Raw genomic sequence first — 24,064 nt, 5'->3', positions numbered from 1 at the left:
GCTATATATTTTGAAAGCTGAGAAACAACTCTTTCAAATTATATGATATACAATAGCACCACATCAATCAAATTGTAATCAGTCAAGAAAAAACACATGTGAAAATGTGTATCTTGTGCGGAAATCTATGCTTTTCTCCTAAACAACTGGCATTTACAAAATTTTCTAAGGACAGTAGAGGAAAAACGTAGTCTTCATTATTTTGTAAGGATTGATCAGGGAATCTGAGTGACGCAGCAGTCTACGGCACTCTATCACAGTGCTAGAGGCGTCACTACAGTCCCGGTGTAACGATTGTCTTCCTCTTCTGATGAGGAATATGAAAGATCGGACCAAAACACAGCGTGGTAAGTGTCCATGTTACTTTAATATAACAGAACACGAAAAATACAAAAATAACAAAGTGAAATAACAACGAAAATCGAAACAGTCCTGAATGGTGAAACAAACACAAAACAACTACCCACAAACACAGGTGGGAACATGCTACCTAAGTATGGTTCTCGTATCAGAGACAACGATTGACAGCTGCCTCTGATTGGGATCCATACCAGGCCAAACACAGAAATACAAAACATAGAACAAAACAGAATGCCCACCCCAACTGAGATGGAGACAACGTGGTGAAGAAGGCACAACAGCGCCTCTTCAACCTCAGGAGGCTGAAGAAATTTGGCTCGTCACCCAAAACCCTGACAAACTTTAACAGATGCACAATCAAGAGCAACCTGTCTGTGATACAGCCTGGTACAGAAACTGCACCGCCCTCAACCGCAAGGCTCTCCAGAGGGTGGTGTGGTCTGCACAACGCATCACCGAGGGCAAACTACCTGCACTCCATGACACCTTACAGCATCTGATGTCATAGGAAGGCCAAAAAGATCATCAAGGACATCAACCACCCGAGCCACTGCCTGTTCACACCGCTACCATCCAGAAGGCGAGGTCAGTACAGCTGCATCAAAGCTGGGACCGAGAGACTGAAAAACAGCTTCTATCTCAAGGCCATCAGACTGCTAAACAGCAATCACTAACTCAGAGGCTGCTGCCTACATTGAGACCCCAATCACTGGCCACTTTAATAAATGGATCACTAGTCACTTTATACTATGCACTCTAAATAATGCCACTTTAATAATGTTTACATGTCTTACATTACTCATATCACATGTATATACTGTATTTTATACCATATATTGCACCTTGCCTATGCTGCTTGGCCATCGCTCATCCATATACTTACATATTCTCATTCATCCCTTTAGATTTGTGTGTATTAGGTAGTTGTTGGGGAATTGTTTGTTTATTTGTTAGATATTACTGCACTGTTGGAACTAGACGCACAAGCATTTCGCTACACTCGCATTAACATCTGCTAACCATGTGTATGTGACAAATAAAATTTGATTTGCCTCAAGAACCCATGTCTTCCAATATAGATTTTCCACCATTATGAATTTAGTAAGAAATAAAACTCAAAAAGCTACTCCTCTGGCATCGAATGACCGATCTGCACGAAACTTGATATGTAGCATCTATGGACCCATGTTTCTCAATGCAACATTTTCCAGACTAGTACCTAAACCAACAATAAACATTCCGATGGGCGTGACCTGGCACATAAATGCATATGAATCAGACTCAGAAATTAGTATTGTAAAAAAACTTGTGTTCCAAACACTGTCAAGACTCAACATATGCAAGCACATTCAGATTGACCACATGGTGGCGCTATAAAGGCACATTTTATATCACTTGATCGGTTTGACTCAGAGTAATGGCGCACACGCTCAGGGAGATGAGTGACAACTCTAACCTGTAGAGTTTGGCCACATGATGGTGCTGTTGGAGAGGAAAAAACTTGAATGATGGCTCATTCGCTTATAGCGGTCATGTTGTTTTAGCTAGACTATTGGAAAATGTTGCGATTCAAGACGTGCGTCCATAGATGCTACATACTGTACCAAATTTGGTACAGTATGTAGCAAGCGATTGCAGCGATTCTGGAGAAGAATACGTTTTAAATTAGTCAACATTATAAAAATTGTCCAAAATACAGTAAAAGCATATTGATCGATCTGTTTGATTTTGAATGTTGATATTTGACAAGCATGGTAAGGAGTACAGAAAACATAAATAGGGAAATGTTTCCAATTTGTCCTGATGGTGGCAAAGTGAACCCACAGCTTGAACCCTGGCATTGCTGCTTGCAGCTACATTTTTAATCTTGTTCTTGATACCATGTTTTTTTTGTGTGTGTTTTGACTGATATCACGTCTATGCTAATATAAATTCGCTAGCTAGCTAGCTAACCAACAACTGTAACTATGTATTTGAGAGACAAGTGCTCATTGTGAAAATGTATTTATGTTTTTAATAAACATTTGAGGCTAAATATAGTTTACATGTTATCAACAATCTAAGCAAACACCTTCTGTTTTGCCCCACAGTTGCGCACTCATCGGTTTTGTGGCTAAACAACCAACCCATTGTCACGTTCCTGACCTGTTTTCTCTTATTTTTGTATGTGTTTAGTTGGTCAGGGCGTGAGTTGGGGTGGGCATTCTATGTTATGTGTTTCTATGTTSGTTTATGGATTGCCTTATATGGTTCTCAATTAGAGGCAGGTGTAATTCATTTCCTCTGATTGAGAACCATATTAAGGTAGGATGTTCTCACTGTTTGTTTGTGGGTGATTGTCTTCCGTGTCTGTGTTTGTCGCGCCACACGGGACTGTTTCGGTTTGTGTAGTCTATTCCTGTTCTGCGTGTTTATGTAAGTTTTTCCAGTTCAGGTCTGTCTACGTCGTTTTYTTATTTTGTTWATTATCAAGTGTAGTTCGTTTTCGTCTTGTTTAATAAATTCATCATGTCTTCATTACCCGTTGCGTCTTGGTCCAATCTCTCTCCTCAAGACGATCGTTACACCCATCTATAGGTTATTTTCAGGAGGCTTGGCATATTAGGGGCGTAGCTTTCAGATAGTTATTTTGGCCAACCATGAGAGTAAATGTAATTTCATGTTCATCATTAAGTTTGTACACGTACATTTTCATTTAATATTTTTTGCACATTACATATTGTAATATAAAATGATTTTTTACATATTACAAAAAAAGTGGAAACTATCCCAACATTGGGTTATGCATATGCTCTTAAGGGACATATACACTTGTGGAAGCTACAAAAGTGTCAGTGTTCAACCTTAATGTGATAATACAACAGAACAGATGAACCGGCATGACATTTACTCTTATAGGTGTCCAAAAATTACTTTCTGAAAGCCACGCCCCTACTAAACCACACCTCCAGTCTTCTGATCTGACCCACTGGGTCATATCTCAACAACCCAACCTTCCTCCGTTTAAAGAAAACAACGCAAGTAACCCAATACCTGCAACCCAACAGTTGGGTCATCCAAACAACCCAGCATTTTTGGGAGTGTAGTAGGCTATGTTGATACTCTCAGCTTGTTGGGCCCTGGTGCACCGCAGTTTAGGCAGTCGAGTTGGTGGAATGAAAGGCGGAGTGTGTGTGTGTGACAACCGCTTTTTGACTGATGACTGATATAAGGGCATGTACGTAGGCACACTGCCTCTCCAAGGTTTCAGCTCATCACCATTCTCTCGAGTAGCCTAGGCCTACTGTTGCATGGTTTACATGAATTCTCTAGTTCAGTAAAAAATGGTCAACCGCACGATATCATAGTCCTACCACACATACAGTACATGCTGCATTTCATATTTGCTGCAAACTGTGGTAACACTTTACTTGATGCCCAGCGTCATAACACGTTATGTTGCGGTCATAACACTGTCATGATATATTTAGACCTGTTGTCACATATATTGCATTATTTAATGACTTTTTATGTCTGGTTATGACTCATAACCAGACATAAAATAACTACCGTGGTAGGTTTTGTGGGTTTCTACACTCATGTAGTAGGTCATAACTTATGTTTATGTTATATAAAAAACAATGAAATTACCCATATTAAAATATCATTGTAATTGCGCACACATTGATGTCAGACATGCACCTAACCCAATGCTCTGTTTCTGATGACTGGGATGAATGCAGGAACAGATTTCACGAACAGGACAAGACAACCGCTTTTTGAGGAGAGATGGCTGCCGTTTTATTGTCTCTTAATCATCGGTACTATTATGTTTGTTTTTTTGCAACTTATATTGTACATAATGTTGCTGCTACCGTCTCAGCGATTACTCATCTTGAACTGGACGAAGCATTTCTCTTTAATGAGTCAGACGGGAAGGATATACTCCAAACACCCGAACAGGCCCTCATCCCCATCATTCACAGGAGAAAGAAACTGAGATTTCACGGAAGGAGATCAGGAAGCCTTGTGAGGATCAGGCGACGAGTGGCTAATCTGCCTTTGCCATCCGTACTGTTAGCCAACTTTCAATTGCTGGAAAATAATTGTGACGAACTAAGAACACGTATATTCTACCAATGGGACATTAAAAACGTATGTTTCACCGAGTCTTGGCTGAACGACGACATTAACAACATACAGCTGGAGGGTTATACACTCTATCGGCAGGATAGAAGAACAGACTCTGGTAAGACGGGGTGGCGGCCTATGTATATTTGTAAACAACAGCTGGTAAACGATATCTAAGGAAGCAGGAAAACGCTCATCCAGAGGCGCCGCTCCTCGAGGCCGGGGACGTTAATGCAGGGAAACTTAAAACTGTTTTACAGAATTTCTATCAGCATGTTAAATGTGCAACCAGAGGGAAAAAAACTTTAGACCACCTTTACTTCACACACAGAGACGTGTACAAAGCTGTCCCTCGGCCTCCATTTGGCAAATCTGACAATTCTATCCTCCTGATTCCTGCTTACAAGCTAAAATTAAAGCAGGAAGCACCAGTGACTCAGTTAACTTCTCTGCGCTATAGATCCCTTTTTCTAAACAACCGCTCAATTGCAGGGCGCCAAATATTACTAAAAATATTTATAATCATGCAATCACAAGTGAAATATACCAAAACACAGCTTAGCTTGTTGTTAATCCACCTATCGTGTCAGATTTTGAAAATATGCTTTGCAGCGAAAGCAATCCAAGCTTTTGTGAGTGTATCAATCAATGCTAGAACAGCTAGCCCCAATAATAATATAATATTTCAACCGGACCGTAACCTATTCAATAAAAGAGAGAAAGAAAATGGAGAGCTACCCCTCTCGAGGAACTAATCAAAGGACACCTGACTACTTTTGAAAAATCTCGCTCATTTTTCAAAATAAAAGCCTGAAACTATGTCTAAAGCCTGGTCACAGCCTGAGGAAGCCATTGAAAAGGAATCTGGTTGATACCCCTTTAAATGGAAGAAAGACGGGCAAGGAAACAAAGATAAAAAATAAAAAAAATCACTTCCGGGTTAGATTTCCTCAGGTTTTCGGCTGCAGAATCAGTTTTGTTATACTCACAGACAATATTTTGACAGTTTTGGAAACTTTGGAGTGTTTTCTATCTTAATCTGTAAATTATATGCATATTCTATGATCTGGACCTGAGAAATAGTCCGTTTACCTTGGGAACGTTATTTAATATTTTTTTGTTTTAACTGACCCCTAGCGTCAAGAGGTTAATAAAAAAGTGGTCAGATGAAGCAGATGCAAAACTACAGGACTGTTTTGCTAGCACAGACTGAAAATTGTTCCGGGATTCTTCRGATGAGGAGTACACAACATCAGTGACTGGCTTCATCAATAAGTGCATCGATGATGTCGTCCCCACAGTGACTGTACGTACATACCCCAACCAGAAACCATGGATTACAGGCAACATTCACACTCAGATAAAGGGTAGAGCTGCCGCTTTCAAGGAGCGGGACTCTAACGATTATAAGAAATCCCGCTATTTCCTCCGACGAACCATCAAACAGGCAAAGCATCAATACAGGACTAAGATTGAATCGTATTACACCGGCTCCGACGCTCGTCAGATGTGGCAGGGCTTGCAAACTATAACAGACTACAAAGGGAAGCACAGCCGAGAGCTGCTCAGTGACACAAGCCTAAAAGATGAGCTAAATAACTTATATGCTCGCTTCGAGGCAAGTAACACTGAAACATGCATGAGAGCATCAGCTGTTCCGGACGACTGTGTGATCACGCTCTCCGCAGCCGATGTGAGTAAGACCTTTAAGCAGGTCAACATTCACAAGGCCGCAGGGCCAGACGGATTACCAGGACGTGTACTCCGAGCATGCGCTGACCAACTGGCAAGTGTCTTCACTGACATTTTCAACCTCTCCCTGTCGGAGTCTGTAATACCAACATGTTTCAAGCAGACCACCATAGTCCCTGTGCCCACCATAGTCCCTGTGCCCAAGAACACTAAGGTAACCTGCCTAAATGACTACCGACCCTGTAGCACTCACGTCTGTAGCCATGAAGTGCCTTGAAAGGCTGGTCATGGCTCACATCAACACCATTATCCCAGAAATCCACTCCAATTTGCATACCGCCCCAACAGATCCACAGATGATGCAATCTCTATTGCACTCCACACTGCCCTTTCACACCTGGACAAAAGGAACACCTACATGAGAATGCTATTCATTGAATTCAGCTCAGCATTCAACACCATAGTGCCCTCAAAGCTCATCACTAGGACCCTGGGACTAAACACTTTCCTCTGCAACTGGATCCTGGACTTCCTGACGGGCCGCCCCCAGATGGTAAGGGTAGGTAACAACACATCCACCACATGGGGGCCCCTCAGGGGTGCGTTCACAGTCCCCTCCTATACTCCCTGTTCACTCATGACTGCACGGCCAGGCACGACTCCAACACCATCATTAAGTTTGCCGATGACACAACAGTGGTAGGCCTGATCACCGACAACGATGAGACGATAAGGAGGAGGTCAGAGACCTGGCCGTGTGGTGCAAGGTCAACAACCTCTCCCTCAATGTGATCAAGACAAAGGAGTTTATTGTTGATTACAGGAAAAGGAGGACCGAGCACGCCCCCATTCTCATCTACGGGGCTGTAGTCGAGCAGGTTGAGAGCATCAAGTTCCRTGGCGTCCACATCACCAACAAACTAACATGGTCCAAGCATACCAAGACAGTCGAGAAGAGGGCACAACAAAACCTATTTCCCCTCAGGAGACTGAAAAGATTTGGCATGGGTCCTCAGATCCCATGCCAAAGGTTTTACAGCTGCACCATCGAGAGCATCCTGACGGGTTGCATCACTGCCTGGTATGGCAACTTCTTGGCTTCTGACCGCAAGCCACTACAGAGGGTAGTGCGTACGGCCCAGTACATCACCGGGGCCAAGCTTCCTGCCATCCAGGACCTCTATACCAGGCGGTGTCAGAGGAAGGCCCTAAAAATTGTCAAAGACTCCAGCCACCCTAGTCATAGACTGTTCTCTCTGCTACCGCACGGCAAGCAATACCGGAGCACCAAGTCTTGGTACAAGAGGCGTCTAAACAACTTCTACCACCAAGCCATAAGACTCCTGAACATCTAATTAAATGGCTACCCAGAGTATTTGGATTGCCCCCCTGCCCTCCTCTACACTGCTGCTACTCTCAGTTATTATCTATGCATAGTCACTTTAATAACTCTACCTACATGTACATATTACCTCGACACCGGTGCCCCCACACATTGACTCTGTACCGGTACCCCCTGTATATAGCCTCCTTTCGTTATTTTACTGCTGCTCTTTAATTATTTGTTACTTTTATCTCTTTTTAGGTATTTTCTTAAAAATGCATTGTTGGTTAAGGGCTTGTAAGTAAGCATTTCACTGTAAGGTTGTATTCGGGGCATGTGACAAATAAAATTTGATTTGATAGGCCTTTCTGGTTTATATGGTTATGATGGTCATTACGCTTCTTGACAGTTTCATAAAGTGTTTTCTCTTAGTCTAAGTAAAGTAACACATGATGGTTGTTGTTTAAAATATTATGAAAAAACATGACTTTAAATAAAATGTGGGTTTTGAAACTAAACCAGCCATAAAATAACACAATGTCACAACAGGTGTAAATATGGGTCATGACAGTGTTATGACCATATTATGTCTGCTGTTATGACACTGGGTGTCAAGTAAAGCGTTACCCAAACGGTATCACTGAAACTAAATCAGACATTAAAAAAGGAAGATAAGTATTTCATTAGACAGTGAGTTTCACACTAGAGAAATTAACACGAAGATTCAACAGTCTGAATAAAGTTTTTATTTGTATTGAATTGTACAAGCCTGAATTCATTCTACCCACACAGTCTGAATTAGCCTAGGTAACAGTCATTTTAGATAACATTCCACTCCTGTCACTTGCCAAATGACGGGAGTGGCAAGGAGTGGAATGATAGCTAAATAGACTGGTACCCAGACTAAATCTGAATTAGGGATTAACATGGGTAACCAGGAGCCTGGGACTGTCCCCGCTATTCACATTTCCCCKAAAAATGTAAATGACAAGACCTGGGAAATTACAAAAATATTACCCAATGTCGGCACTAATGCAAAATAACGCTATCCCCTGCTTCTCTGCGCGGTCTCATACTGGAATCACAGCAAGCGTGCAGCCATGCCATTAACACTATGAGTTTCCCTAACCATAGATAAACTTGCTGTTTCAGCTGGTATTGACCAGCTATGTTGGCAACTGGGTACTTTTAGGTATTTACTTACTTTAATACAATTAAACTACCTGGTTCCAAAGAAAAACAATATTATTAATTAATTATTATGCATGCACTGCTCTATAACACACCTTGGATTGAAATCCCGGCCAAAGACTGAGAAACCCTGAGAGATAATCTATGCTGGTCAGAGGAAGCAGACACACACAGACATTATAGTGATGGAGATGGCCATTGTGGTCCTAGCGGCCTTCAGGCAATTTCTGGTTCTGAAAAATCCAGGATCACTGTTCCGTCTCTTTGCTGACTTGGGGCTCCCAAGTGGCGCAGTGGTCTAAGGCTCTGCATCTCAGTGCAAGAGGCGTCACTACAGACACCCTGGTTCAAATCCAGGCTGTATCATAACCGGCCGTGATTGGGAGTCCCATAGGGCGGCGCACAATTGGCTCAGCGTCGTCCGGGTTTGGCCTGTGTAGGCCGTCATTGCAAATAAGAATTTGTTCTTAACTGACTTGCCTAGCTAAATAAAGGTTCAATAAAAAAATGACTGGGTTTAGAGATAGGTCTCGCATCACTGGCCCCGCTAATCCGCTGCGCACTTGCATGTGCTCAGGCATTTAATGGTGTGTGTCCATTTTCTATAGATACAGAGATTAATGCTGTTCCCTCAGGGCTTTAGTCCTTCCTGAGTCAGGGCTAAAGAGACTTTATGGAGAACACAACAGGACAAACCAGGCTTAGAGTCACAACGGCCAGGGATTTCTGTGTGTGTGCGTGGGTGTACATTTGTGCATGCGTGTGTGTGATCAGGAGTTTAGCTGTACCCAGTCCAAAAGAGCCTTTCTGTCATCGATGCTCCACAGTTCAGCAAACAACCTCTTGCTCTTTCTAGAGAGACAGAGAGAGATCAGAGAGGGAAAGAGAGAGAGAGAGAATGAGAGAGAGTGAAAGAAGTGGGTTAGAGGTAGGGGGAACACAATAGAAAAGTGGTTTTAATTCGATCCAATATAATTGGAGGCCAACAGAGAATCATATGGAATTTCTCTAATTACAAATATTTCAGTCTTGAAGTAAATCCATTTAGTGTGTTCTGCTGTTTCATAAGGTGTATTTGTTTCCGTTTGTATCTCATTCTACTGTTTGCATCAGGTATTTGATATGGAATAAAGTCCCATGTAGTACTGTGCGCCTCCTATAGTCTGTTCTGGACTTGGGGACTGTGACGAGACCTCTGGTGGCATGTCTTCTGGGGTATGCATGGTGTCAGTAGCGCCAGTAGTTCAAACAGACAGCTCAGTGCATTCAACARGTCAATACCTCTCACAAATACAAGTGATGAATTCAATCTCTACTCCACATTGAGCCAATTTTACAAAATCCCTCTTTGTGGCACTTGATCACACGACTGAACAGTAGTCCAGGTGTGACAAAACTAGGGCCTGTAGGACCTGCCTTGTTGATAGTGCTGTTAAGAAGGTAGAGCAGCGCTTTATTATGGACAGACTTCTCCCCATCTTAGCTACTGTTGTATCAATATGTTTTGACCATGACCGTTCACAATCCAGGGTTACTCCAAGCAGTTTAGTCACCTCAACTTGCTCAATTTCCACATTATTTATTACAAGATTTCGTTGAGGTTAAGGGTAAAGCGAATGATTTGTCCCAAATACAATGCTTTTAGTTTTTCAAATATTTAGGACCTTCTTCCTTGCCACCCATTCTGAAACTAACTGCAGCAATTTGTTAAGTGATGCAGTCATTTCAGTCTCTGTAGTAGCTGAAGTGTATAGTGTTGAGTTATCTGCATACATAGACAAACTGGCTTTACTCAAAGCCAGTGGCATGTCGTTAGTAAAGATTGATTTAAAAAGTTTTGCAGAAGTGTTCTCATACTCAGTCACTGGACTGCTCAACCGAAAGAGTGTTCCACTGTGTGGGACTGTGTGGGACAGTGTGTGTCTTTGTATGTGTACCTCCGGGCGTCGACGATGTTCTTTAGTTCCTGTGCTTTGCGTGCGGCGATGTGGAGTACAGCTTCTGGAATCTCAGCCAATCGGGCAACATTTAGCCCATAGCTCTGCCCAGCCGCCCCCTCAGTCAGCTGGTACAGGAAGGTGATGAACTCTGGCTGCACCTCAACGTCTACACACACGCACACACAAAGGTATAAACACAATTTCGCTATGGTTAGCCTTACTGGACTTAAGTCAACCGTCCTAACTAACCCTTAATAAACCCACAGCCAAGGTTATTTCTGTAAATAATGGGGCCAATGTGTGACATTGTTTAATTGTTTTGAAACAAAAATAAAAAGGAGTTGTATGCAGTTCTACGTGTAGTTAGAGGAATAATAGTGAATATATGCAAATTGGCCCATAAATCCACCAATACTACAACACATGGCTAGGACTACACATCCTTCAAGCAGGGTTCATACAGACATTGGCAAGTCAAATTCAAGGACTTTCAGGGACTTTTTCAAGGACCTCAATGTTATACAATTGCATAATTTAATTGTACATACGCTGAGTATTCCGAGACAGACTGACCAGGTGAAAACTTTGATCCCTTACTGATGTCACTTGTTAAATCGGCTTCAATCAGTGTAGATGAAGGGGAGGAGACAGGTTAAAAGAAGGATTTTTAAGCCTTGAGACAAATGAGAAATGGATTGTGTTTGTGTACCATTCAGAGGTTGAATGAGCAAGACAAAATATTCAAGTGCCTTTGAACAAGGTAAGTGCCAGGTGCACCCGTTTGTGTCAAAAACTGCAACGCTGGTGTCTTTTTCACGCTCAACAGTTTCCATTGTGTATCAAGAATGGTCCACCACCCAAAGGACATCCAGCCAACTTGACACAACTGTAGGAAGCATTGGAGTCAACATGGGCCAGCATCCCCGTGGTGCTTTCGACACCTTGTAGTCCATGTCCGGATGAATTGAGGCTGTTCTAAGGGCAAAAAGGGGAGGGGGTGACCAACGAACACAATTGCATTTTATCGATGGCAATTTGAATACACAGATATACTGTGACGAGATTCTGAGTCGTGCCCATTGTCGTGCCATTCATCCGCCACCATCACCTCATGTTTTAGCATGATAATGCACAACCCCATGTCACAAGGATCTGTACACAATTCCTGGAAGCTGAAAATGTCCCAGTTCTTCTGGCCTGCATACTCAGACATGTCACCCATTAAGCATGTTTGGGATGCTCTGGATCGACGTGTACGACAGCATGTTCCAGTTCCCGCAAATATCCAGCAACTTCGCACAGCCATTGAAGAGGAGTGGGACAACATTCCACAGGCCACAATCAACAGCCTGATCAACTCTATGCGAAGGAGATGTGTCGTGCTGCACGAGGCAAATGGTGGTCACACCAGATACTGACTGTTTTTCTGATCCACGCCCCAACCAATTTTTAAAGGTATCTGTGACCAACAGATGCCTACCTGTATTCACAGTCATGTGAAATCCATAGATTAGGTCCTAATAAATGAATTTCAATTGAATTATTTCCTTATATGAACTGTAACTCAGTAAATTGTTTGAAATTGTTGCATTTATATTTTTGTTCAGTGTAGCAGACGTAGGCACACAATAAAGCCTATGTAGCAGGAATCAAGGTAAGACCCAGATGCAGACTGTCAAAGTAAGAATGTTTATTGTAGCAACAGGGGCAGGCAAGACAGGTCAAGGCAGGCAGGGATCAAAGATCCAGGGTAAGGCAAAGGTACAAGACGGCAGGCGGACTCCGGGTCAGGGACGGGCAGAGTTCAGTTATCCAGAGTTGGAGCAAAGGTACAGGACAGCAGGCAGGCTCAGGGTCAGGCCGAGAGGTCAGGCGGGCGTGTACAGGGTCAGGATATGCAAAGGTCAAGAACCAGGAGGATGAGGAAAGAGAGGCTGGGAAACGATAGGAGCTGACAGGAAAAACGCTGGTTAGCTTGAATGAACAAGACGAACTGGCATCAAACAGACAGAGAACACAGGAGATGATAGGGAAGATGGGCGACACCTGGAGAGGGGTGGAGACAAGCACAAGGACAGGTGAAACAGATCAGGGCGTGACACATTGTTCATGAATAGCGGTAACAACTAAATCTCACAATTTCTGTTTTTATAATGAGAAAGAAACCAAAAAAACTGGTTCCTTTTGTAATGGAAGGATTTGTATGGAAAGCCAAGTTGAAGCCAACATTAGATGGTGTCCACATAATAACCGCACTGCAACAGAGTAGAGCAACACCCTTCAATTGAAGCAGCGGGAAAATGACGAAAGTGGACACATCTCCCACTGGCTGAATCCACGTTGTTGTCACGCCCTGACCGTAGAGAGCTTTTTATGTCTCTATTTTGGTTTGGTCAGGGTGTGATTTGGGTGGGCATTCTATGTTCATTTTCTATGTTTTGTATTTCTTTGTTGTTTGGCCGGGTGTGGTTCTCAATCAGAGGCTCTGATTAAGAACCATACTTAGGTAGCTTTTTCTCACATGGTTTTTGTAGGTAGTTGTTTTCTGTTTTTGTGTCTTCACCAGACAGAACTGTTTCGTGTTGTTACATTTTGTTATTTTGTCTCAGTGTTCAGTTTTTTAAAATAAATAATCATAAACACTTCCCACGCTGTGCTTTGGTCCACTCTTCCTTCAGCCCACGAGAAGCGTTACAGAACTACCCACCACCAAGGGACCAAGCAGCGTGGAATAGAGGACTGGACATGGGAGGACATCCTGGACGGCAAGGGATCCTACACATGGGAGGAGATCCTGGCTGGAAGGGATCGCCTCCCATGGGAACAGGTGGAGGCAGCCAGGAGAGTGGAGGCAGCAGGAAAAGGGAACCAGCGGTATGAGGGAACATGGCTGGCAAGGAAGCCCGAGAGGCAGCCCCAAACATTTTTTTTTTTGGGGGGGGGGCACACGGGGTGTGTGGCAGAGTCAGGTTGGAGACCTGAGCCAACTCCCCGTGCTTACCGTGGCGAGCATGTGACTGGTCAGGCCCCGTGCTATGGGGTGATGCGCACTGTGTCTCGGCCGAGCATTCACAGGCCGGTGTGCTCGGTGCCAGCGTCCCGCATTTGCCAGGTGGAAGTCGGCATCCAGCCAGAACGGGTGGTGCCAGCTTTGCGCTCGAGACCACCAGTGCGCCTCCACGGCCCAGTGTATCCGGTGCCTCGGCCAAGGAAGAGAACCCCTGTATGTCTCCCCAGTCTGGTGAGTCCTGTGCCTGCTCCTAGAGCCAGGTCTCCTGTGTGTCTCCCCAGCCCGGTGAGTCCTGTGCCTGCCTCCAGCCTGGAGCCTCCAGGGACGGCCTCCAGCCCGGAGCCTCCAGAGACGGCCTCCAGCCCGAAGCCTCCAGAGACGCCCTCCAGCCCGGAGCCTCCAGAGATGCCCTCCAGCCTCCAGAGACGGCCTCCAGCCCGGAGCCTCCAGAGATGCCCTCCAGCCTCCAGAGACGGCCTCCAGCCCGGAGCCTCCAGAGACGCCCTCCAGCCCGGAGCCTCCAGAGACGCCCTCCAGTCCGGAGCTTCCAGAGGCGCCCTTCTGTCCGGAGCTTCCAGAGGCGCCCTTCAGTCCGGCCCCCACAACGAGGGTCCCCAGTCCGGGGCCCGCTGCGAGGGTCCCCAGTCCGGGGCCCGCTACYAGGGTCCCCAGTTCGGGGTTGGCGGCGAGGGTCCCCGCTCTAGAGGCGCGGGTCTACGTCCCGCACCAGAGCCGCCCGCCACCGCGGTGAAATGCCCACCCAGACGCTCCCCTATAGGTTCAGGTTTTGCGGCCGGAGTCAGCTTTTTATGTCTCTATTTTGGTTTGGTCAGGGTGTGATTTGGGTGGGCATTCTATGTTAATTTTCTATGTTTTGTATTTCTTTGTTGTTTGGCCGGGTGTGGTTCTCAATCAGAGGCAGCTGTCTACGATAGACACTTCCCATGCTGCGCTTTGGTCCACACCTTCTTCATACGACGACCGTTACAGTTGTTTCCACATCATTTCAATGAAACTACATTGAACCAAGGTGGAATAGACATTGAATTGAAGTCTGTGCCCAGTTGGCTCTCACAAAAAGTATTGAAATAAATAACAGATAATTATAAGGGAGCAGGAGAACTTAAAAATTGGCAACAATAATTACAAGGACTTTTCAAGCACCGAATTTAGGAAATGTCTGATTTTAAAGGTAGGCTCATTCCAGTACTTACATTTCTGAGCCCCATATTCAAGTAGGCTACTTCAAGCCCCTATTGTTTAAAATTTTAGGTGTAACATGTAAACCAAAATGTATTTGTCATGTTATTTCAATACCAGATCATATTGTGAATAAGCCCTCTATAGGCTATGTAATTTGTTATACTTATATCCAGAACAATTCATAGGAATATCGTTGGGTGTTGCAAAATAGTCTATCCCACACAATTGCGCACAGTAGACTGTGTTCAATCCAAGGCACAAAAACATATGAAAAGAGGAACTCATTACCTTGATGCTTTCTGTTACATCTAATGAGACACCTCACCCCTAATGAGACATTTTTATTGTATTTAACCTTTATTTAACTAGGCAAGTCAGTTAAAAACAAATTCTTATTTACAATGACGGCCTACCCGGCCAAACCCGGACGACTCTGGGCCAATCGAGCGCAGCCCTATGGGACTCCCAATCAAGGCCGGATGTGATGCAGCCTGGATTCGAACCAGGTACTGCAGTGACACCTCTTGCACTGAGATGCAGTGTCTTAGGCCACTGCGCCACTCGGTAACACAAGTAAAGCAGACAACATCAATTTGATGATCAACATCAATTCGCTAGGGATATTAGAGCCAACGTGGATCCAGGCACAACTGTCTTCACCGGCATAACGGATGACAACAAAATACTCTGGACATTCCTCAAACAAATGTATGTTTTATGTCACACGATTCTAGACAAATCCTTCAAGACACCAACCATGAAAAAGGATTAAACATGTAATGACAAAAAAAAATGGCAGATTATTATCAATGACTTATAACAGCTGTAACAAGTTGTCAAGTGTAGGAAATCCTCACTGGTGCCCTTGTTTATAGAAAGACCCACAAGCATATACACACACACACCACCAGCGTACCGTCTGTGGTGATGTCTGGTTCATTGAGGAGGAAGGCCATGTGGAAGTTGCCTACATGCAGAGGATACACCTTCTCCAGCTCACACAGAGGAGGGTAGTGGGTCACAAACAGAGTCAGAGACTTCACCTGAGAGGGGTAAGGGGGAGGAAAATGGATGAAGATAGAGAGGGGGGAGAGAGAGGATGGGGAGAGAAAGGGCGATAGAGACCAAGGGAGAGCAAGAGATTGAGGTCAAATATTCAACAGTAAGTGAACAATCATATTTTCAATTTCATTGAGATCACCTGTATAAATAAAAAGAAAAGTGTATGACCCTATTCAAACAACCCAGGTAATAATTTTTCTTCGTGCTATTGCTTTACACTTATTGTGAAACCTGGTTAGAGGCTCTGACTGAGCTCTGAGACACAGAGATCTCAGACACAGAGGGAGGAGAGACAGGGAGGCAAGAGGAAGGGGGGAAAGAGGAGGATACATAGAGATGAGTAGTCACCTGGTGGCAACTTTTCCTGACCTGAAGAGGAGAGGAGCTTTGTACTGGGGAACTTACTACCTGTATCATAGCCAGCACTATAAATATGTGTGTGTGCCAATTTGTGTACCTTGGTTAACCTGCTGTCTGGTGTTCAAGGTAAAAGGCCATTATAGCACTATGGGCTAGTTTCCCAGACACAGGCTATGCCTAGTCTTGGACTAAAAAGCTATTTCAACTGAGAATCTCCATTGATCAGGTTTTTCAGTGCTCAATCTGTGCCCGGGAAACCAGGCCTATTTTTATTTATTTTGTGCCTTTATTTAACTAGTCAGTTAAGAACAAATTCGTATTTTCAATGACGGCCTAGGAACAGTGGGTTAACTGCCTTGTTCAGGGGCAGAATGACAGGTTTCTTTTACCTTGTCAGCTCTGGAATTCAATCTTGCAACCTTTCGGTTACTAGTCCAACGCTCTAACCACTAGGCTACCAGCAGCCCCAGTTGTGTATCCTAAGGTCAACAACAGATTGCCAGGACAACCCCATCTGCCCTCCTGATGACCCTCAGAGGTTAGAGGTCAGGGTACAGGGTGGGGCCACTCATCTAATAGAACTCATTGTAGTCTAACAGGGGTTGGTATTGTGGTGTTAATTGTAATAATAGCAAGCCATTTCCAGGGCCAAATTCCAAAAACAGTTCTCACATGATTGCGCTGAAATTATGAAAATAAGGTCAATGAAGTTCAAATGCCTTGTGGGTGTCACAGTGCAGATGTAAAAGGCGTCATTGTAAATAAGAATTTGTTCATAACTTACTTGCCTAGTTAAATAAAGGTGAAATAAAAATATATATATTGTGCAGGTGTTCCTAATGTTTTGTACACTCGGTGTACATATAGAGTGGGTATAACATCATGTAAACATTATTAAAGTCAGAGACCAGTGGGCAGCAGTCTCTAAGGTGCAGGGTAGTGTACTGGGTGGTAGCCGGCTATTGACAGTCTCTATGGTTCAGGGCAGGGTACTGGGCTGAAGGAGGATAGTGATGACTGTTTAACAGTCTGATGGCCTGGAGATAGAAGCTGTTTATCAGTCTCTCGGTCCCAGCTTTAATGCACCTATATTGTCTCAGCCTTCTAAATGGTAGAGGGGTGAACAGGCCGTGCTTGGGTGGCTGAAGTCCTTGATGATCTTCTTGCCCTGCCTGTGACACCGGGTGTTATAGATGTCCTGGAGGCTGTGTGTGTGTGTGTGTGTTGCACACCTTTTAGTTTTCTCATTAAATGCTTTCAATATTCCTATATGAATTTCTACAATTTATAGTTGGTCTGAGGTTTTTAAGTCATTGAAAGTTATTGGAATTTTAACATTGTCACATTTACATTGTGTAATTTACTGATGGTCCCTAACTAGCCCCAAAGGGATATCCTATGTCAAACCATATTTACCACAGGTATTACGATTGGGTCACGTGCAGCTGCACTCCGAATTGATAATTACTTGTGTGCTGCCAGCTGTGGGCATGTGGGCAGCATTGAAATGAACCCAACATTCATTTATGTTGTTTTGGACGAGACTGGCTTTATGACCAAAATTATCCTATTTACACTTTGTAGTCACTTTTGACAAATTAAATGTTTGATGCCACATAGGCTCTTTTCTAAATGAGAAGTTTAGGGGCATTTGCTCTTTTAAACTATCCACATTTGTAAAACAAAAACAGTTCTCTGAGAGAGCTCTCAAGGTTTCATGTTTTACAAAATAAATAGTTGAATGTTCTTGTTCTGTAAATTGGGTAAATGAAAATGTTTAAGTAGCAGCTAAGCCTTTCTGGGATGTTTTTGGCAGTGGTTTGGCTAGAAAAGCACAGGCTAACGACCTGTTGTGTAATAGCATTGCTTTGTTTGAACAACTTCAAAGGAAGGAGTTTATAAAAAGACAAACATGGCACTGTTTCAGGGCTTTTACTTCTCCTTCATTTTGTAAGCAATATTAGGTAGCTACAGTAAATACCCTTGATGCATTTCTGTGATTTCTAGTCCATACACACACTACCACCATCATCACCATCACCACCTCCCCCCCTTCCTTCTCCTCCTTCTTTTCCACACCATCATCATCATCACCACCATCCGACATGAGTCTGCATCAGAACAGGAGTCCTGGTTGTCATAGTAACCAGTCTGTCCCAGTCTCCTATGGTCACCTGTGAGGTAGATTGTAGTTATGTATGTGTCTTGTTACCTAACACTCTGATTGGAGCATTGTGAACGGAGAGCCTTGAAGTTCAACGTTCTCTCTCTTTCTCTGGGGACTTGGAGAGGGAGGGAGAAGAGAGAGACTCTGGTTGCCATAGCAAAGCTCTCCCAGAGACTCGGAGAAAGAGAGAGCTCAGAGGAGTTCTGTTGGCAGTCACAGAACCAGCACTTGGTCTGGTGAGATACATGATGTGCAGGCTTTAGTTCCAGCCTAGCACTAATCTCCTTTGATAGCCTGTTAACATAATAATGTTACATATCTAGCACATTTATTTATTAATTTTATTTAACCTTTATTTAACCAAGTAGGCTAGTTGAGAACAAGTTCTCATTTACAACTGCGACCTGGTCAAGATAAAGCAAAGCAGTGCGACACAAACAACAACACAGAGTTACACATGGAATAAACAAACATGCAGTCAATAATACAATAGAAAAGGTCTATATATACAGTGTGTGCAAATGAGGTAGGATAAGGGAGGTAAAGGCAATAAATATGCCATAGTGGCGAAATAATTACAATATAGCAATTAAACACTGGAATGATAGCTGTGCAGAAGATGAGTGTGCAAGTAGAGATACTGGGGTACAAAGGAGCAAAATAAATAACAGTATGAGAGATGAGGTAGTTGGATGGGCTATTTACAGATGGGCTATGTACAGGTGCAGTGATCTGTGAGCTGCTCTGACAGCTGGTGTTTAAAGTTAGTGAGGGAGATATGAGTCTCCTGCTTCAGTGATTTTTGCAGTTCGTTCCAGTCATTGGCAGCAGAGAAATGGAAGGAAAGGCGGCCAAAGGACGAATTGGCTTTGGGGGTGACCAGTGAGATATACCTGCAGGAGCACGTGCTACGGGTGGGTGATGCTATGGTGACCAGTGAGCTGAGATAAGGCGGGGCTTTACCTAGCAAAGACTTATAGATGACCTGGAGCCAGTGGGTTTGGCGACGAATATGAAGCAAGGGCTAGCCAACGAGAGCCAGCCAACAAAAGCATACAGGTCGCAGTGGTGGGTAGTATATGGGGCTTTGGTGACAAAACGGATGGCACTGTGATAGACTGCATCCAATTTGCTGAGTAAAGTGTTGGAGGCTATTTTGTCTATTCAGTTTTACAAGGGTAGGTTTGGCAGCATGAGTGAAGGATGCTTTGTTGCGAAATAGGAAGCCAATTCTAGATTTAATTTTGGATTGGAGATGCTTAATGTGAGTCTGGAAGGAGAGTTTACAGTCTAACCAGACTCCTAGGTATTTGTAGTTGTCCACATATTCTAAGTCAGAACCGTCCAGAGTAGTGATGCTGGACGGGCGGGCAGGTGTGGGCAGCGATTGGTTGGAGAGCATGCATTTAGTTTTTACTTGGAGGCCACGGAAGGAGAGAAGTATGGCATTGAAGCTCGTCTGGAGGTTAGTTAAGCATGTCCCAGTTTAGGTCACCTAACAGCACGAGCTCTGAAGATAGATGGGGGGCAATCAATTCACATATGGTGTCTAGGGCACAGCTGGAGGCAGAAGGTGGTCTATAGCAAGCAGCAACGGTGAGAGACTTGTTTCTGGAAAGGTGGATTTTTAAAAGTAGAAGCTCAAATTGTTTGGGCACAGACCTGGATAGTAAGACAGAACTCTGCAGGCTAACTCTGCCCCCTTTGGCAGTTCTATCTTGTCGGAAAATTTTATAGTTAGGGATGGAAATTTCAGGGTTTTTGGTGGTCTTCCTAAGCCAGGGTTCAGACACGGCTAGGACATCCGGGTTGGCAGAGTGTGCTAAAGCAGTGAATAAAACAAACTTAGGGAGGAGGCTTTCCATAACATAGACTGACCAGGTGAATCCAGGTGAAAACTATGATCCCTTATTGATGTCACTTGTCAAATCCATTCAATCAAGTGTAGATGAAGTGGAGGAAACAGGTTAAAGAAGGATTTTTAAGCCTTGAGCAAATTGAGACATGGATTGTGTATGTGTGCCGTTCAGAGGGTGAATGGGCAAGACAAAATAAGTGATTTTGAACGGGGGTATGGCAGTAGGTGCCAGGCACACCGGTTTGAATATGTCAAGAACTGCAACGCTGTTTTTTTTTTTTTGCTCAACAAGGTGAAAGGTGAATTCTCCCAGTGTCATAATTAATGGCGCCGGCTGCCGTTTTACGGGCTCCTAACCACCTGCTATTTTGTTCGGTTTTTTGCAACTCATTTTGTACGTAATGTTGCTGCTACCGTCTCTTATGACCGAAAAGAGCTTCTGGACATCAGAACAGAGATTACTCACCTTGAACTGGACGAAGATTTTTTCTTTAATGAGTCTGACGCAAAGGGTATACTGCTTTGTCAATACAAAGCCCAAATCACTGTCATCAGTGTAAAGAAAAGACGGAGGAAAAGGGGGAGAAGGGCGGGGTTCCTTGCAAAGAATTCGCAGACGAGTAYGTAAACCACCACTACCCTCCATATTATTGGCCAAAGTGCAATCATTGGAAAATAAACTGGACGATCTACGATTAAGACTATCCTACCAACGGGACATTAAAAAACGGTAATATCTTATGTTTCACCGAGATGTGGCTGAATGACGACACAGATAATATAGAGGTGGCTGGCTTCTCRGTGCATCGGCAGAACAGAGCAGCTACATTCTGCTTGTGCAGAATGTCTAAAATTTAACAAGTCTCGAGGTAGAATACCTCATGATAAGCTGTAGACCACACTATCTACTAAGAGAGCTCTCATCTATATTATTCGTAGCTGTCTATTTACCACCACAAACCGATGCTGGCACTAAATCCGCACTCAACGAGCTGTATAAGGCCATAAAGAAACAAGAAAATGCTCAACTACAAGAGGCGCTCCTAGTTGCCGGGGACTTTAATGCAGGCAAACTTATATACGTTTTACCTCAAAAACTATAGACCACCTTTAATCCACACACAGAAGCGCATACAAAGCTCTCCCTCGTCCTCCATTTGGCAAATCTGACCATAATTCTATCCTGATTCCTGCTTAAAAGCAAAATTTAAGCAGGAAGTACCAGTGACTTGCTCAATACGGAAGTGGTTAGAGATGACGCGGATGCTACGCTACAGGACTGTTTTTCTAGCACAGACTAAAACATGTTCTGGGATTCATCCAATGGCATTGAGGAGTATACCACCTCAGTCACCGGCTTCATCAATAAGTGCATTGACGACGTCGCCCCAACAGTGACCGTACGTAAATTTACCAACCAGAAGCCATGGATTACAGGCAAAATCCYCAACGAACTAAAGGCTAGAGCTACTGTTTTCAAGGAGCGGGTCACTAATCCGGACACTTATAAGAAATCCTGCTATGCCCACAGACGAACCATCAAACAGGCAAAGCATCAATACAGGACTAAGATTGAATCCTACTACAGCAGCTCTGACACTCGTCGGATGTGGCAGGGCTTGAAAAATATTTCTGACTACAAAGGGAAACCCAGCCGCGAGCTGCACAGTAACGTGAGCAAACCAGATGAGCTTAACTTCTTGACGCACGGATCCCTTTAGCGGGATCATTTTCGTAAACAACCACTGAATCGCAGAGCGCCAAATTCAAAAATAATACTAAATTTATTTTTTTCATGAAATCACAAGTGAAATATACCAAAACACAGCTTAGCTTGTTGTTGATCCACCTATCGTGTCAGATTTTGAAAATATGCTTTACAGCTAAAGCAATCCAAGCGTTTGTGAGTTTATCAATCACTAGACAAAACAGTAAGAACAGCTAGCCGCAAATTAGCTTGGTCACGAAAGTCAGAAAAGCAATAAAATGAATCGCTTACCTTTGATGATCTTCGGATGTTTGCACTCACGAGACTCCCAGTTACACAATAAATGTTATTTTTGTTCGATAAAGATTATTTTTATAACCAAAAACCTCCATTTGGTTTGCGCGTTATGTTCAGAAAACCACATGCTCGTGCCGGTCCTGAAGGGCAGACGAAAATTCCAAAAAGTATCCAAAAAGTATCCGTAATGTTTGTAGAAACCTGTCAAACGTTTTTTATAATCAATCCTCAGGTTGTTTTTAACATACATAATCGATAATATTTCAACCGGACGGTAAACTATTCCATACTACAGAGAAAGAAAATGTCGAGCTACAACTTTAGCGGGCATGAACTAATCAAAGGACACCTGACGCGTTTTGATAAATCTCGCTCATTTTTCAAAATAAAAGCCTGAAACTATGTCTAAAGCCTGGTCACAGCCTGAGGAAGCCATTGGAAAAGGAATGTGGTTGATACCCCTTTAAATGGAGGATGGGCAGGCAATGAAACAGGGATTTTTCCAAATAAAAGGCACTTCCGGGTTGGATTTCCTCAGGTTTTCGCCTGCAAAATCAGTTCTGTTATACTCATATACAATATTTTGACAGTTTTGGAAATTTTAGAGTGTTTTCTATCCTAATCTGTCAATTATATGCATATTCTAGCATCTGGGCCTGAGAAATAGTCTGTTATTTTTCCAAACATAAAAATAGTGCCCCCTAGCTGAAAGAGGTTAATGCCTTTTATGCTCGCTTCGAGGCAAGTAACACTGAAGCATGCATGAGAGCACCAGCTGATCACTCTCTCCGTAGCCGATGTGAGCAAGACTTTTATCCTCTCTTGGGTAGGGGACAGTATTTTCACGTCCGGATGAAAAGCGTGCCCAAAGTAAACTGCCTGTTACTCAGGCCCAGAATCTAGGATATGCATATAATTGGTAGAAAACACTCTAAAGTTTCCAAAACTGTTAAAATAGTGTCTGTGAGTATAACATAACTGATTTGGCAGGCGAAAACCTGAGAAAAATTCAATTCGGGAAGTATTTTTTTGTTGCTGGTTTTGTAGTTTTCTATTAAATGCCATTAAAGTATCCATTGCTAATTGCAGTTTCTGTGCCTTCCACTAGATGTCAACAGTCTTTAGAAATTGTTTCAGGCTTGTATTCTGAAAAATGAAGAAGTAAGAGCAGTCTGAATGAGTGGACCCTAAAGTGTCACAGAGCTTTTTCATGCGCACGACCGAGAGAGTGCGTTTCTTGTTTACCTTTTAAATTGACGACATTATTGTCCGGTTGAAATATTATTGATTATTTAGGCTAAAAACAACCTGAGGTTTGAATATAAACATCGTTTGACATGTTTCTATGAACTTTACAGATACAATTTTGATTTTTTTGTCTGCCTGTTTTGACTACAAAACAGAGGTTTTTGGATATAAAGAGACTTTATCAAACAAAAGGAACATTTATTGAGTAAATGAATGTCTGCTGAGTGCAACCATATGAAGATCATCAAAGGTAAGGGATTAATTTTATCTCTATTTCTGACATGTGTAACTGTTCTACTTGGCTGGCTACTGTTTGTAATGATTTGTCTAGTGGGCTATGTTCTCAAATAATCGTAAGGTATGCTTTCGCCGTAAAGCATTTTTAAAATCTGACACCGTGGTTGGATTCACAAGAAGTTCATCTTTAAACCTATGTAAAATATGTTTCGTTTTCTGAATTTTTATAATGAGTATTTCTGTATTTGAATTTGGTGCCCAGCAGTTTCACTGGCTGTTGAAGAGGTGGGACGCTAC

General features: G+C 43.3%; 1 protein-coding gene across 1 annotated transcript in view; it reads right to left on the bottom strand.

Annotated features, from left to right (window-relative positions):
* Positions 1–8,209: 8,209 nt before the first annotated feature.
* Positions 8,210–24,064, bottom strand: part of msh3 (mutS homolog 3 (E. coli)) — a 121,741-nt gene continuing 105,886 nt past the window's right edge. Inside the window, 3 exon segments of the mRNA XM_024002453.2 lie at positions 8,210–9,529; positions 10,615–10,783; positions 15,747–15,873. Of these exon segments, the coding sequence (XP_023858221.1) occupies positions 9,448–9,529; positions 10,615–10,783; positions 15,747–15,873 (378 nt within the window). The 3' untranslated portion in view covers positions 8,210–9,447.

Source organism: Salvelinus sp. IW2-2015, linkage group LG15, assembly GCF_002910315.2.
Source record: "Salvelinus sp. IW2-2015 linkage group LG15, ASM291031v2, whole genome shotgun sequence".
In the NCBI taxonomy this organism is placed as follows: Eukaryota; Metazoa; Chordata; class Actinopteri; order Salmoniformes; family Salmonidae; genus Salvelinus; species Salvelinus sp. IW2-2015.
Note: the sequence above shows the minus strand (reverse complement) of the source record. Positions and strands in the feature narration are given on the sequence as shown.